General features: G+C 34.2%; 3 protein-coding genes across 8 annotated transcripts; 1 reads left to right on the forward strand and 2 right to left on the reverse strand.

Moving 5' to 3' along the window:
• Positions 1 to 1,150: 1,150 nt before the first annotated feature.
• LOC111318377 (mitochondrial outer membrane protein porin of 36 kDa) lies at positions 1,151 to 3,863 on the forward strand. The gene is made up of 6 exons (XM_022921208.2): positions 1,151 to 1,276; positions 1,357 to 1,424; positions 2,340 to 2,450; positions 2,663 to 2,749; positions 2,918 to 3,126; positions 3,374 to 3,863. Exons 1-6 carry the CDS (start codon positions 1,228 to 1,230, stop codon positions 3,678 to 3,680), a joined length of 831 nt encoding a protein of 276 aa, XP_022776943.2. The 5' UTR covers positions 1,151 to 1,227; the 3' UTR covers positions 3,681 to 3,863.
• Positions 3,864 to 4,152: 289 nt separating this feature from the next.
• Positions 4,153 to 9,402, reverse strand: LOC111318375 (hypersensitive-induced response protein 1). 4 transcript variants are annotated; one of them, XM_022921206.2, is made up of 7 exons: positions 9,264 to 9,383; positions 7,905 to 7,982; positions 7,476 to 7,667; positions 6,737 to 6,857; positions 5,308 to 5,399; positions 5,130 to 5,226; positions 4,153 to 4,887 (listed from the first exon to the last, which is right to left on the reverse strand). In XM_022921206.2, the coding sequence occupies exons 3-7, from the start codon at positions 7,662 to 7,664 to the stop codon at positions 4,529 to 4,531; spliced, it is 858 nt and encodes a 285-aa protein (XP_022776941.1). In that variant the 5' UTR covers positions 7,665 to 7,667; positions 7,905 to 7,982; positions 9,264 to 9,383; the 3' UTR covers positions 4,153 to 4,528. The 4 variants fall into 4 exon arrangements, with proteins under 4 accessions (XP_022776941.1, XP_022776942.1, XP_022776940.1 ...); XM_022921207.2 differs by lacking the exon at positions 9,264 to 9,383 and adding an exon at positions 8,680 to 9,237; XM_022921205.2 differs by lacking the exon at positions 7,905 to 7,982 and having other exon boundaries at positions 9,264 to 9,402.
• A 703-nt stretch (positions 9,403 to 10,105) lies between these two features.
• LOC111318374 (serine/threonine-protein kinase PBL34-like) lies at positions 10,106 to 15,568 on the reverse strand. Of its 3 annotated transcripts, none has more exons than XM_022921203.2 (6): positions 14,921 to 15,568; positions 12,831 to 13,165; positions 12,572 to 12,707; positions 12,093 to 12,229; positions 11,864 to 11,987; positions 10,106 to 10,904 (listed from the first exon to the last, which is right to left on the reverse strand). In XM_022921203.2, the coding sequence occupies exons 1-6, from the start codon at positions 15,135 to 15,137 to the stop codon at positions 10,390 to 10,392; spliced, it is 1,464 nt and encodes a 487-aa protein (XP_022776938.2). In that variant the 5' UTR covers positions 15,138 to 15,568; the 3' UTR covers positions 10,106 to 10,389. The 3 variants fall into 3 exon arrangements, with proteins under 3 accessions (XP_022776938.2, XP_022776936.1, XP_089612877.1); XM_022921201.2 differs by having other exon boundaries at positions 12,783 to 13,165; positions 14,921 to 15,288; XM_089756751.1 differs by having other exon boundaries at positions 10,339 to 10,904; positions 11,864 to 12,229; positions 14,921 to 15,288.
• Between the last annotated feature and the right edge of the window lie 6 nt (positions 15,569 to 15,574).

Raw genomic sequence — 15,574 nt, forward strand, 5'->3', positions numbered from 1 at the left:
AATATATATAACTTGAAATTTAGAAAAAAAAAAAAAAAAAGAGAAATGCTCAAAGTAAAAGTTTCAAACTAAATAAATTTATAGAAAAATAGTAAAATATAAGTTGAAGTATGAATCGAAATAAAATTGCTGCACATTTGCATAGAAAATCAACCTGAGTAAGATACATATTTAAGAACAAAAGGCCAAAAATAGGTTATATGTGTAGCATACTTTTTATTTATATTTTTATGTACATGATTTATTTTATTTAAATATAATAATTTTAAATACAATAAGACGATCAAACAATTCTCAATCATGATCTTTGCGGATCGAATCATCCATATAATATACAAAAAAAACTTCAGATATTTAATATCTTTTTCTTTGAATGAGATCTCAATTCTAACGACGATTTCATTAGATATCTTACAACTATAATCTCTTTTTTTTCGGATCCAATTCCTCCACCATCGCGAACTCCAATTAAATTCAAGTATGATATATTTTTTTATTATTGGGAGAATCCAAGTACTGATATCAAAATAATATAAAAAAATAAAAAAAATAAGATTTAAAATTTTATAAAAACTCATATTTTAGTCTGATAAAAATAATATATATATTTTATATTTAACATATTAACATAAATTATGATATTATAATATTTGTATTTTATACTATTTGATGCAAAATATGCATAATACAAAAGTACGAATTACCAAATCAAAGCCTATTCCTATCCAATGAGGCCTATGAATTATTTTTATTTCATTTACACTAAATGGTAAACAAAGCTATTAGGCCAAGATCAAAACCTTGAAAATGTGTCTAGCCCGACCTAAAATTTCAACAAGCTTGTGGGCTTGGACCAAATCAAAATCTTGTTTACAAAACCTCATTTGACCCAATTTTTAAAACTTCCAAAAGCAAACAGGGCCTTGCCAAAACGCATACAAATGCCAATACCTGAGTTCCGGAACTAACACGTGATTAAACGAATATGCTCAATTTCGATTTTTGATACCCCACCAACCATGAAGTTTATATGTCAAGAACAGCGAATATTTTTCTGCAGTCCAAATCAACGGTCCATAATTACCAAATATTTATCAAAATTAGGGTTTTTCATTTTATAAATTCGTTCTTTTTTCTTCCGGCCTTTTGCAAACAGGCAAAAGTCAGTATCTTGAAGCAGCTCTTGTTTCTTTCATTTTTACTCTCCAATTTTTCCGGAAAAAAAGCATGGGAAAAGGTCCTGGTCTCTACACCGATGTCGGCAAAAAGGCTAGAGGTGAAAATTTCTCATTTGTTATTTTATTTTCATTTTTTTTCATTTAACTGCTTTTTATTAGTATTTTGTTTTGAATTCAGATCTTCTTTACAAGGATTATCAGACCGACCACAAGTTCACTGTCACTACTTACACTTCCAATGGAGTTGTGAGTATTTTTTTAATTTTTGGTTATTTAAATATTTTTTACTTTTTAAATTATTTTTAATCTTTTTTATAAATGAATTGATATTTTAACTCTCTTTATATAGTAATTTATTTTTCTCCTATTTGTTCCTTATTTGTTATTTCCATTATTAATCTATTTATTGTTGTTATTTTCATTATTAATCTATTTATGTTTGTTGAATTTCTAGAGTTTTATGTGAAACTTGTGTGCCGTTCATAATGTTATTAATCTATTTATGTTTGTTTGTTATTTCAATTATTAATCTATTTATGTGTGTTGAATTTCTAGATTTTTATGTGAAACGTGTGTGCCATTCATAATGTTATTTACTTATTATTTTTATGTTTGTTTGTTATTTCCATTATTAATCTATTTATGTTTGTTGAATTTCTATATTTTTATGTGAAACGTGTGTGCCATTCATAATGTTATTTACTTATTATTTTTATGCTTTTGGCTAGTGGTAAAGTAAAATATAATATAATATAATAATAATAATCAAATTGCACCATCTCTGTAATAAGTAAATGCCTCTTTTTCTCCTTAAGTTGTTGGAATTATTCATAATAAGATATTGGCTACGATTGAAAAGGTCTTATCAATAAAATTGCCATTTATCCATGAACTAGGCATAGGTAGCAATCCATTCTATAACTCTTTTCATTATCCCTTGGTGAGAAAAAAAATGATCTCACTAACAAAGGAAGTGTACGACATTTCTTATGATATTTTTTGGAAATATCTTTGCTAAATATGTTTGCATAAATATTTTTATGCCTGATTTTATGATTGATGTAGAGATTTACGGTTTTGGCTTATTGTTTCCATTTTGAGATGCTAGCTTCTTATCTAGTTGATATTCTGGTTTTTTGAAATTCCATATATATATGTCAGGCAATCACATCAACCGGGACTAAGAAAGGTGAATTGCTTTTGGCTGATATAAGTACTGAGCTGAAGAACAAGAACATTACAACCAATGTGAAAATCGACACTAAATCTAATGTAAGTTGTAAAAAATTTCTTTACAAATTGGTAAGTCTTTATGTTTGAAGATCATATTTATAAAAGCGTTGCATGCCATCTCATTATATGAATACAAAGTTAGGAATGTTTTTATCTTGTACAGTTTTTACTCATTGTTATAGTGAATTCAGTCTTGGCTTAAATATTATCTTATTGGGTTTTTTTTTTTTTATTTGGTTTTAATTTTGTAGCTTTTTACCACTATTACTGTCGATGAACCTGCACCTGGATTGAAGACAATCTTTAGTTTCATTGTCCCTGATCAAAGGTCTGGCAAGGTAATGGGGACTTCCTTACTCCTGTTATTAAGTTTTTAATTGTTAATACCATCATTTTCAGCATCCTTATTTAAGTAATAAATTGTAGCTATGTTTGCCCATTCGCATCAGTAAACTTTTTTTAGGTTTCACGAGGACATGACAAGATCATTATTGTTGTTGTAACAGGTGGAGCTGCAATACCAGCATGAATATGCTGGCATAAGCACTAGCATTGGATTGACCGCAAATCCCCTTGTTAACTTCTCTGGTGTGGTTGGAAACAATTGTGTTTCTGTTGGGACTGATCTCTCTTTTGACACTGCCAGTGGGAATTTTATCAAATTGAATGCTGGGTTGAATTTCACCCATTCTGACCTCATTGCTTCCCTGACATTGTAAGTAGTTCTATTGGCAGAGTTGGGGTTAAATTTCATAGGTCTCTATATTTTCATATGCACTCATATTTCCATATTCTCAGATATGGAGCTTCTATTGAATTGCTTTATGTGATCCTTGCTGTTCATTAGTTAAACTATTGGCTTGCCTGAGTGGTTTTTGTCACTTGTGCATGTATTCCATTGTTCTACTTGGTTTGCATCTGGTTTTGATTAGGCTTTTTTTTACTGTTGTTGATAACTACAGGAATGACAAAGGTGACACCCTTAATGCTTCCTACTACCACATTGTTAGCCTGTTGTCTAACACAGCAGTTGGTGCAGAGCTGACCCATAGCTTTTCAAGTAACGAGAACACACTAACAATTGGTACGCAACATGCTCTTGACCCCTTGACCACAGTGAAGGCTCGGGTGAACAACTATGGCAAAGCAAGTGCTCTGATCCAGCATGAATGGCGCCCAAAATCTCTCTTCACTATCTCGGGAGAGGTGGACACCAGAGCAATTGAAAAGAGTGCTAAAGTTGGGCTGGCCTTGGCACTTAAGCCATAGGGAAATTTATTATTGTCATGCGAATGAAGGCAGGCCATGATTTTGATTGGTGGAGACCAGGAGAGAAATAATTTACTATCAGGGATTTGATGGTGATGGATTGTGAAAATAATTGTGATTGGCAAACTGAAATTAGCAATATGTTTTGTTGAATTCACATGGCATACATTTTTGTTGGAACAAGCTTCATGTTTTCTATTCATCTCATTCATCTGCGAAACAAGTGTTGCTTGCATGCGATTGATATGCGATTTGTGAACAAAATTCTTTTTGCCCAGGTTGTTAATTGTTATAGCAGAAATCAGTGTCATTTTAAAATCTAACCCTGTATTATATAATTTATCAAAGAATTAATAAGGACAGTGGACAATAACAAAACCGAAAAGCCTCTTCGGCAACCCCGTTCAGAAAGTTCCAATCAATGAATCAATCTCCCTTTGCTGCAATAACATTTATTTTCTAAAAGAGTATGTGCAACCAATAACGCCGTTAAAACTTTTTTACACAATAAAAAACACTGTAACATCTTCCATGCGTACAATTACAAAGCTCAAAACCCAGTTTATCAACGAGTATATACTACTACCACTACTGACATGCTCTTCTATTTTCATACATACAATAAAGTCGCAAGATTTAGAAATAAGATTCCAACCTTAAACCTTAACCTATTAACAAGGATAACAACCTTTTGGACCATCTTTGATTACTACTATTGTTATCGAGTAGAAAGACTCAAAATACTGTTGATAGTATATAGGAGTGAAGTTTTGTTTCTTTTTATAGGGAGAGGGGGGGGGGGGGGGGGGGTTGATAAAGCAGGATAGATGGGCTGTCCAAACTTTAGGCTATTCGGTGGTTCTCGCTTGAAGAAGACCATCCCTGATTTGAGTAGCAATATCTCTTACAGCACCTGGCCCATGTGGGATGAAAACAGAGTTGGATTTTGATGACGCACCGATCTCCTTCATTGTGTCGAAGTATTGTGTCACAAGAACCATGTCCAAGACATCCTTTGATGTTGTGCCAGGTACATTCACAGAAAAGGCCAGAACGCTGTCCCTAAGTCCATCAACAATAGCCTGCCGCTGCCGAGCTATACCAAGCCCAGCCAGATACTTTGACTCAGCGTCTCCTTCTGCTCGCTTGATCTGCAATATCTTCTCTGCTTCAGCCTTCTCATTGGCAGCCACCCTCAATCTAGCAGCTATTTATTACAAGTAAACAAATATCAGACCTATAGACAAAATTTATGTTAAACAAGCTAAAGCATTCGAACTTAATTTCTTCATTTGGGGCACAGGTAGCTCTTTATGAAGATTTTAAGGCTAGATAGGACACCAAACATTGACTAACAGGGTAAAGTTCCAATAAAATAAGTGCAAGGGAGCCAAATAAAACAGCAAAACAAATACAAGATTCTAATTCATAAAATTTTGAATATTATACCTGCATTTATCTCATTCATTGCCCTCTTTACATGCTCGTCTGGTTCAATATCCACAATAAGAGTCTGAACTATCTCAAACCCATAATGTGACATGGCCTAAAGATCCAAAATAGCCGGTATGTTTTAGTCTGGACAACCTTGATTAATCCTAAAACAACAGACTAGACAGAGCAATACCTTTTCAAGTTCCTCTTCCACGGCTTTCGCTATATCATTCTTCTGCTCAAATACTGCATCCAGCTCCAACTTAGGAACACTTGCCCGAATAACTAAACAAAAAATATATTCCATTAGTTAATCCTCAGAACTGTGATCTATAAACATAACGACTCGAAGTGTGACCAGCTACAGTATGAGTTGACATGATCAAATATAAATACAGATTGCATATGGTTCAAAGCGCAGATTAATTATTCAAAAAATTCACAATCCTCAAGACTGAAAAGATGAGGATGGTTTTTTTTTTAAAGAGAGAAATAATTCAAAGATTCACATCCTGCACAGGAGAGGAATAAAGTGATGTTTAGATTAGTCCTGACACAGGTCAAGAGAAGAATCATATCAGAGGTTCAAAAAATTGAGGAAATCCTTATTGAAATACTTCACCGGCTGCAATATCAGCAGCTGGATTCTTCATAATCATCCAATGCTTATAAAGATTGGATGCCTCATGATTACGGAGAATGATTGATGATGAAGTTAGTGGTAGACTATGAAGCAAAGACACTTCTCAACCCCTCGTGTACCCATGTCATATCTGTGTCCGATACTTTGATGCTTGTGACATATTGAAATACGTGTTGAACTTAGCCAGATACGACAAAGAAGATTAAAAAGAAGAAAAAAACAATTCTCGTGTGGATAATGAGACCATACGGTCTTTTATTGTTGAGTCTATCATCAATTTTTTTTCACAAGGGTAAACATCTTTTAAAAATCAGCCCAATATCTACCATATATTTTTAACTAATAATTATAATATATAAAAAATATTTTTTATTGCCATGTCTTGCCATATCGGCATCCTCATTTTTTAGAAACTGCCATGTCGCCATATTCGTATCATGTCGTACCCATATTACATGTCCATGTCTATGACTGTGTCCGTCTCCGTGCTTCATAGGTGGGGGAAAACATTCAAATTTCCAAAATCCATGAAACCATATCGTGATATCCCGTAGTTAAGCCACTTTCATCCAAAACCATATCATAGTGGGAAATAAAACATGTAAAATCAAGGGCATCAATTGCAATAAATTTTTTTTAAGTTAGAAGAGATTTTATTAATGTAATTTAACATCAAACTTCATTCAAAAGGAAGAACCAATAGAAGCACACTAGAAAACTATTTGAGACCCACACCCCATATTCTATACCAGCGTCCTAAAATTAACCCCCTAACACTAAACAAACCATGAAGGCATTCCACACTCCAACAAAGCAATGCTATTCAGGAGGCATTTTCACAAACATGTCAGTTGCAATAAATTGTCAATAAACTTAAAATAAGCACATTGTACATATTAGACATTAAAAAATATATATGACCAGAGCAGCCATGATTCAAGTTTCTACGCAAAGTAAGGTAAAGTTAAAACATACATACCATCAAAGACATAGGATTGGATCTGGGATCTGGTATTGCTGAGCTTATAGAAAGCGTCTTGAGCCTTATCTGCTAAGGCTCGGTACTGAATTGAAGCTACCACATTAACAAACACGTTATCCTGAAGACATTATACAAGATTAGAATCAGCTGTAATAATTGATGGAGGTCTAGACTGAAAATCACATGCTTTCCACTTAAAAGAGCACATAACCAACTATAGCATCAACCTCATCCAACACTGTTTCTCACAACCTTTTATAATAAAATATCTCAAATCAATTTATAATAACTGTTTTTGTTTCAATCCCTCAGAAAATAAATAAAAGAATAAATCAGATGGGAAAAAAAACTTAATGCTCAAAAAATAATTCAGTGTTCTAAATGCCATTATCAAACTGATTAGACCTTTCTCTTTATATATTCCAAAGAATGAAATTTAAAACTTCCATTACTAATGACTCATTCCCTTTTCCCCCCTTATGAGAAGCATTATATCCAATACACATACTGTGACTTGATCCCAATTCAACACTAAACAAGTCCGAACTAGTTGAATACTTGTGTCAGAAATTCTCCGAGTCAGTTTGCCATTTCCATGAAGGATATAATTTTCAATAACAGCTACTGGGTTTTTTTTTTTTTTTTTGGGGGGGGGGGGGTGGGCAGCAATAACTAATTGGGATTGAAAATTCAAAATTCAAAATATTGTCATGTGGATATCAATAATGCAACAAACCTTGGTTTTTGTTTCACATCGAACATCCAATTGCTGCACACGCAAGGAGAGAGTACCAGCTGCCTGTTTTCCCAAACACCAAGGCAAACAATGACAACCAGGACCAAGCACATCATCAAACTTCCCAAAGGTTTCCGTTATAGCTACAGTTGACTGCTCCACTTGAATACACCCAAGAGCTTGCCCCATTTTCTGATCAAAATCAATTATTCCAACATCAACAAGCATACACAGCCTTCAATCAAAACATTAAATTCACATCCAAAAAATGCATAACAATCGATCTTTCTTTTACACACATTTTATGTCCAAATTCGTATAAAACTGAATAAGTTATTCCAATAAGTCCTTTATATACACAACAGAGACATGATAGAAGAAACTCATACTAACATTTCACATCCACCATAATAAACAAATACATAATACCAATTTTAAGACAGTTGTTGCCGGTTGTAGTTGAAGTTTTCAGATCAAAAGAGCACCAATATGTCGGCAAAGATAAAACTGAAAAGAAAAGAACAAAAGAAAGAAACTTTCATTGAATTTTGCAACCTTCAATATGACACGTTCTCCAATTTATATACAATAATGAAGCAAAGAAAATACAATTCAGCCCTTTTCATTTAAGTAATCAGCTTGAATATTACTATAATTAAGGAAGCATATAGTTTCGTTGAATTTTTCTACCTTGAATATGATGCATTCTCTAATTTATATACAATTATGAAGCAAAGAAAATATAATTCAGCCCTTTTCATTGAACTAGTCAGTTTGAATATTTCTAATAATTAAGGAAGCAGATAAACTATGCACCAAATAAAAACATAACAAATCTTTTTCAGATACTAAAAATAGTCGACAACAGTCAATCTTTTGTTTATACACAATTTGTGTCCAATTCATAGAAAACTGAATAAGCTATTCCAATAAGTCCTTGATAGAATAAACTCATACTAACATTTAACATCCACCATAAAAACAAATACATGACACCAGTGTTAAGACAATTGTTACCAGTTATAGTTGAGGTTTCGTATTCTAAAGAGCACCAATATGTTCTTAAAGATAAAATTGAAAAGAAACCCACACTCTGTTGAATTTTTCTACCTTGAATAAGACACGTTCTCTAATTTATATACAATTATGAAGCAAAGCAAAACAATTCAGCCCTTCTCATTGAACTAATCAGTTTGATGCTTACCATAACTAAGGAAGCAGATAATCTATGCACCAAATAAAACCAGTCAGCAATAGTTGTGTTCCTTGGAAACTATGAACCTATTTGTTTATACAGCTCCGGCCTGAGAAGTCAGAGCTACTCTGCCTACGACCTTTAATTTTTTAAAGTATAAAAGAAGATTCCATAGTAGAATCCTAAAAGGCCTAAATAAATAGATAAACAGAGAAGAAAAAAAAAGGAAACTATTGTCATTAAAATATTGTTTTTATTATATATCTACAAAAGACAAAAAAAAAAATCCACTTTGAAAAAAGGAAATCATGATTTTTTTATTGTTAGATTCAAAATCAACGGCAGAAAACTTAGAAATCGAGTGAACTCGTAAATAAATTCGAGGCGTTCCAAGCAATACTGGCGAAACCTCGCTATTTCGTTATCAAAATAAATAAAACTAAGCTAACGAAATCACAGGGGAAATTAAAAACGGAAAAAAGAAAAAGAAAACAAAGTAAAAGAGGAAAATTGTAGCTATAATCACGAGAATTGCATTACTTCAAGAACCCAAAAAAAAATCAAAATGAAGAAAGAAGAAGACATTGGCTTACCTAAGAGAATTGAAGATTCAGAGAAAGAGAGAAGTCAGGAGTTGGAAGTGGAAAGAAACGGCTGGCAAGTAATGAAATCAAATACTAGTAATACGGTAATAGTAACAGTAAGCACTTTGGAAGGAAAACGACGCCGTATAGTAAGAAAATGCTGCGAGGAAACAATGGGATAGGATAAGAGGCGAAAAGTCTTTTGTTGCCTAACCATACCGGTTTTGTCAGTTTCAGTGGTTGAGTAATAAAAGCTATAAGAATTGTCGCTGTCGTCTGGATAAAGCCAACGGAGGAATTACCAAGTTGTTACTCCTCTTCTCAATACGTGCCGGGTGAACCGCTGGACGCTGAGCCCTTTTTTAAATCTGATGGAGACTTTTCGCGTGTGTGTGCGTGGGTTTTTTTTTTTAATTAAATAATAATGTCAAAAGTTAAATTATGAGTGTAGTTGTCAACCCATGATATCATCTACTAATTTTTTTTGCTTCACAAATTCTTTTTCTCTTTTATAACTCTTTTTGTTATATTATTCTTATATCTTTTTGCTTCACAAATGTATAAAGTCTCAAGATTTTGTTTTGGACAGGACATCCACTTCTTTGGCCATTTGAGTGTGCTTTTGTTTTGGACAAGACATCCACTTCTTTATTCAAAGGAATAAAGATTATCCTTTGAATTATTGTCTATATTGAATCACTAATCATATCAGATAGACTTATTCTTAAATTCCATTATATGAATTCATTTAAATGAGAATAATTTCTAAAGAGTTGCTCAGGACAAAGGCTACTCATCAAAAGAAAGAGGCAACTCTTTCAGCCCTTGCATATATCAGAGGAAGGAGAACAGAAAGCTAATCTTTTATATTTTCAAATAGATTAAAGCAACAGATGATTAACATGGAATTTTGCTCCATAAGCTTCACCAGCCCTGACTATCCTGCTGGGAGGCTAACATCCTAAACATAACATAAAGCAAACATGTTTCTCTGTTACTTTTTCCATTGTCTGGGAACAAATGCCTTGACAGAATACATCTGTAGACTATACCAAGAGAAAAAGGAGGGGGGGGGGGGGGGGGAGAAATAAATTATGAGAAGAGGTTAGGGGAAAGGATAATTAAGTACCCAACTTTATGGTTTACCATTGGGTTTTGGTGATTGATAGGGATACTGATGGTGATAGGGAGAAGCATGGGAACCATTGGGAATGGAAAGGCTTCTGTGCCCATTCCTTGAAAGTAATCCAGCTTGAGTTCGGATACCATTTCTAGCATTTGGGCTCGACCCTACCCGTTCTGCTTGCATTGTCTGGAAATAATATGATGAGCTTGCCATGTCCTTGAGATTTGGTAGAGGCTTCAAGGCTTCCACCACTTCACTCATTAAAGGTCTAGCTTTCGGATCACGGCTAAGACAGTGAGCAGCCATCTGTGCAGCTTTCTGAGCACCTTTAATTGAAAAGTGACCTTCAAGCCTAGGGTCGATCAATCTATAGAATCTTCTTCTCTCTCTAAGATAAGGCCGAGCCCATTCTACAAGATTATGTTCTCCGTTAGGTCGGTTTTTGTCCATGGATCTTCTACCAGTCAACATTTCGAGTAGAACCACACCAAAACTGTAAACATCACTTCTTGATGTAAGATGTCCTGAGATAGAATTATGTTCATTTGATTAGACTCAAAGAAGAGGAAAAACAAAATGAAGTGCTGTTTTCCATACAGATAAGCATTCCTTGTCATCTCCAAATTAGGAGATCAGGTCGAAAATATGCATTAAGATAAACCCATAAAGGAAAAGAAATTTTAGAGGTCATCAAAGAAAAGGATTGCATGAACCCACATAAACAATACCAGGTAATGCGGCAACTTTTCTTGAAAAATATCTTAAATAATCAACTGATGTCTTAAACTCAAACTGCCACCACTCCAGTTATATGAATACCAATTCAATGGGATGGAAAGGCCTGCAGCTTGTGATCCCATTAAAAGAGCATCCAAAGGCATTCTACCAGTAGTTACATAGCAAAATAGTGGGATATTGCAATAAGTATCTGCATCTGACACGGTTTCCAGTTTTCTGTAACTGCCTGTCTCAAGGAGGTAAGGATTTGAATACACAGTTACAAGTGGCACCTCTAAAATTTTTACTATTGAACTTGACAATGGCCCCTAAAAGGTTATGTAAGATATATAAAACCCAATAATGATTAGAGTCAGGTATGTGCCCAAGTGTCTCATGTCTTTCATTGGAAAGCATCAAAACATGCTTCATAGATTGGAACATTCATTTGTTATAGGCGAAAGAAAGGGTAAAACTAAAAGATATCAGCTCACGAGAACAATTAGAAAAGGTCATGGACCATCCTTTTTTAACCTCCATTGGGAGATATATTTGCATGAATAGTTACAAAATCCTGCTCATCCACAATAAAGAGGAATACTGCATATTGTTGAGATGAAGAAGAAAATATAAATAAAGCAGATAAACAAAGTTAAAGCTACCTTGCAAATCTTTTAACTGTCAAGTATAAAGCTGAGGGCATATGAGGGAAGGGAGGGGTAAAGTGGCAACCTTAAACAAGTATCTCCATTCTATTAAAGCTTACCAGTCATTACGTATTCTGGGGCTGCATAGCCATATGTTCCCATCACACGGGTTGATACATGGGTTTTGTCTCCCTCAGGACCATCTTTAGCAAGTCCAAAATCAGAAAGCTTTGCATTATAGTCCTGCAATGGCATATTATTAGAACAAGTAGGCCATTCCACAGAAAAAAATTCTTGATTTTTTTTGGTTAAACAGAATTTTATTGAGGTAAAGTTTTCCGCACATACTGCATCTAGTAGGATATTAGAGGTTTTGAAATCCCGATATATCACAGGTCTTTCTGCCTCTTCATGAAGAAATGCAAGACCTTTCGCAGCACCTAGAGCAATTTTCATCCTTATGGACCAAGGAAGGGGCAAGGATCCTACATAAACCATAATTTGCAACAAACTGTGTTACAATGTTATTTGTAAACATAAAACCCTTATTCAGAGAATACAGCTATAATAAATTAGTAATCTATCAAGGGTGAGCAGTAACACAACTCCAATCTAAGGGGTCAGCATTTTCTAAAGTAGATAGCAGATTCGCTATTTTTGGAACTCCAATCTAAAATCAGCCATCTGCAAAAGAGATGAAATTTGTACTAACTCAAATCCCCTAGAAGATATATAAAGAAACTGACTGAAATCCAACTATACAAAATTTTGTAATGAACATTCTGAAGTGAAAAAAATCATTCATATACAAAATAGCAGCTACATACTTCTGAAGAGGTGGTTCTCCAAGCTTCCTCGAGGCATAAACTCATACACTAGCAGTCTCTGATCATCTTCAATGCAATAACCAACAAGTTTAACCAAGTTAGGATGGATGAGATCACCAAGAAAATTCACTTCGGCCTGCCAAATAGATGATCCAAGAATTAACAAAAGATCAAATATTCAGAAGAATAACAGAAGGAAAAGGTGAGTCACTGATATGAAATAGTGAGTAGAGCAGAAACGCCGAGGAAAGGTGTAAACCAGCCATTCTTTGTGACCCTGGAGGCCATCATGGTTGAGTGTTTTAACAGCAACAGTAAGCCCAGTGCCTGGTTTAACTGGAGCAGTTCCATTTTCTTCGATCCACCCCTTGAAAACACAACCAAAACCACCTTCACCAAGGAGACTCTCAGGTCTGAAGTTTCTTGTTGCCAACTTTAGATCGTTAAATGTGAACTTCCGTAACCGAGATGCGACTTTAAGCTCATCTTCAAGTTTGGAAGTGGATGAATTACTTTCTGTATTGCTAGTGGTTGTAGATGAGACAACTGCAGCTGCCGGTTGATCTCTACTGGTATCATTGGCAGATTTGTTATCTGTTCATAAATGCACAGATTTAACATGTTACAAGCTAAAATCATATATGTCTTGACAAGGAAAAACATAACGTAGGGGAGGAGGGGGAATTTGGGGTAGGCATTGTGGAACTTGAGTTGCCACACCTTCTACCTTTTCTACATGAGTTCCAGCAGGATTAGAATGCTAATACTGTCATCCATTCTTAAGTATATATGATTGTAAAACATCTTTCAGTTTCTCCAGATATTTCACATTATCTCTTTCTCCTCAATGGCATCACCACTGCTATTACTTCATCTATAACTTTCTCAAAATAATTTAAATTGAAGCAATAAGTACAAATTGTTAAAGAGGATTGTTTCAACCATACTCCAACAATACACAATGGACTGTAAAAACTTTTGAGAGGAAAATAGAGACACAAGACGGTCAATGAAGAGTAAAGTTAACCTATATTCATACAAATTATATTTAGTGCTCAAAAAGCCAACCTATGAGGCACACCAGCACTGACAAACCTAAATTCCACTACCAGCTGTTCAAATATACATACTCAGACAAACTGCCAAAAAGTTTGGTGGCAAACTTCTTTTAAAATAACAGCAATGAATTATATGCTATTGGCACTGCTTCAAACATGGCCTTACTACATTCAACATGTTGTTAGTGGCCTATTGTCACTAGTGTAGCCCATAATGGCTACCAAATAAGAACAACCTACTCTTCAATGGAGACGAGAGAGAACAAGCATTTTTCTCGTTGTAAATTTTTTTTTTAAATGCATAATTGCTAATCCTATACTTATTTCAAATATTACACATCCAGTTATTAATTAATTCCTTAAAGGATTGATAGCAGAAGGCGGTTTCCTTTCACTTCTTATTTCTCATCGTTCTTGTTTCTTAATATAAGCATCGATTAGCTGCTATCATGCATGAGAGTTCAGCATCAATAAGTTACTCAAACCACCTAAATTAAGTCTGGACAAAAGCCATATTTCAATTTCTCCAGCCAGCAACTGATTTCCTTCCCCAGCCTCTAAAACAATAATAGCTACCATATGAAAGAAATTAATTGTGGCAGATAATCAGTTCTAGCACTAAACAAGAGTTTTCACAATGTTTCCAGACCTAGTATTTCCACGTATCAAAATGGAAGCAACGACTATAAATCAAGTTAAGAATGCAAAGATATGAAAGAAAAAAGAATGTAAGACAAAAAGAAACAGGCAACTAGTTGAGCAAGTATGTAAATGCTTGACACAAGGCATAGTGGCATTCTTCAGTCTTCACATTAAACCACTCTGTGTCCGTCCCTCACGAGAACAAGGGTTCAAAATGATTTAGGACAGTAACTTCCACAGCTCGTAATATTTAAAAAGCTCAAGGTTGGGGTGGTTAAACTCTCATTGGATTGAAAAAGAATTCCAAAAAATATATATGTTCCCATTTTCGAAAGACAGATACCTCATTAAAATCTACTAATCGACACCAATCATAAATAGTGAAAAATAAACTTGAATTATTATTCCTTAAGCTGGATGCAGCATCTTACAAGCTAAACCAAGCTAAATTAGCTTCTCTATTATCATCTCCAAAGTACTTACAAAATAGCAACAGAACATTCACATCAATAAATGATCAAAACAATAAACATATCGTTTCATCCAGTAAAACATGCCAAAGAGAAAAAAAAAAAAAAAAAAAGTTCAACAATTTAATAGCAGAGCGCAAAAAAGGAGTAACGTTTAGGAAGAAACAAAGAAAAATTACCATAACGGGTGCTAGTACCACTAACAGAACTATCAACTTTGGATCTTGAAGAAATGCAGCTTCCAATAAACCTTAACTTAACCCAACACCCTGTTTCTTCCACCACAGCTTCATCATCAAGACCTTCTTTTTCACTGTTTTTCTTCTTCTTCTTCCTTACCTTTGATTTGCACATATCCGAAGACTTCACCTTTCCTTCCTCAGAACCTAATCCCATTTTCTTCTCTCTTCTTCTAACCCTAACAATTTTTCATACCATTAAAAACCCTCCAAAACTAAAAGAACCCAAATTTAGTAATGTTAATAACCAAAACCCCACTTTAAAAAACCAAAGCCTGAAAAAGCTAAAACTAGAGAAACCCAATGGTGGAAAGACCCAGACCAAAATTAAGTAGAAAAAAAAAAAACAAAAGAGTAGAATGTTTATGGAGTCTGGAAATGCTTAAGGGAAAACAAGTTGGTTTCTTTTTTTTTATTTTTCGGTTCTTTATTTTAGGAGATCGAATTAATAATCTCAATTGGAAGTTGAAAGCAAGAAAATGTACTCTCTCTCTAAAAAATTATTACACATAAGCGAAATACAGAGCTAAAATAGTTTAAAAGTTTTTAAAGCAAAAAAAAAAAAAAAAAAGGAAACCATGGTAGTATACACTT

Source organism: Durio zibethinus, chromosome 2 (assembly GCF_047325235.1).
Source record: "Durio zibethinus cultivar Kanyao isolate XHJ-2024 chromosome 2, ASM4732523v1, whole genome shotgun sequence".
NCBI lineage: Eukaryota > Viridiplantae > Streptophyta > Magnoliopsida > Malvales > Malvaceae > Durio > Durio zibethinus.

Coding starts and splice junctions, on each gene's coding strand:
- LOC111318375 (XM_022921204.2), bottom strand. Junction 5,227..5,307: donor TGGAAGAGGAACTTGAAAAG/GTATTGCTCTGT, acceptor TTGGATCTTTAG/GCCATGTCACATTATGGGTT. Junction 4,888..5,129: donor AATGAATGAGATAAATGCAG/GTATAATATTCA, acceptor TGTAATAAATAG/CTGCTAGATTGAGGGTGGCT.
- LOC111318374 (XM_089756751.1), bottom strand. CDS start 15,137: ATGGGATTAGGTTCTGAGGAAGGAAAGGTGAAGTCTTCGGATATGTGC. Junction 13,166..14,920: donor TGGTACTAGCACCCGTTATG/GTAATTTTTCTT, acceptor ATTTATGAACAG/ATAACAAATCTGCCAATGAT. Junction 12,230..12,571: donor GGAGAACCACCTCTTCAGAA/GTATGTAGCTGC, acceptor TGGTTTATGTAG/GATCCTTGCCCCTTCCTTGG.
- LOC111318377 (XM_022921208.2), top strand. CDS start 1,228: ATGGGAAAAGGTCCTGGTCTCTACACCGATGTCGGCAAAAAGGCTAGA. Junction 2,451..2,662: donor AAATCGACACTAAATCTAAT/GTAAGTTGTAAA, acceptor TTAATTTTGTAG/CTTTTTACCACTATTACTGT. Junction 3,127..3,373: donor CTCATTGCTTCCCTGACATT/GTAAGTAGTTCT, acceptor TGATAACTACAG/GAATGACAAAGGTGACACCC.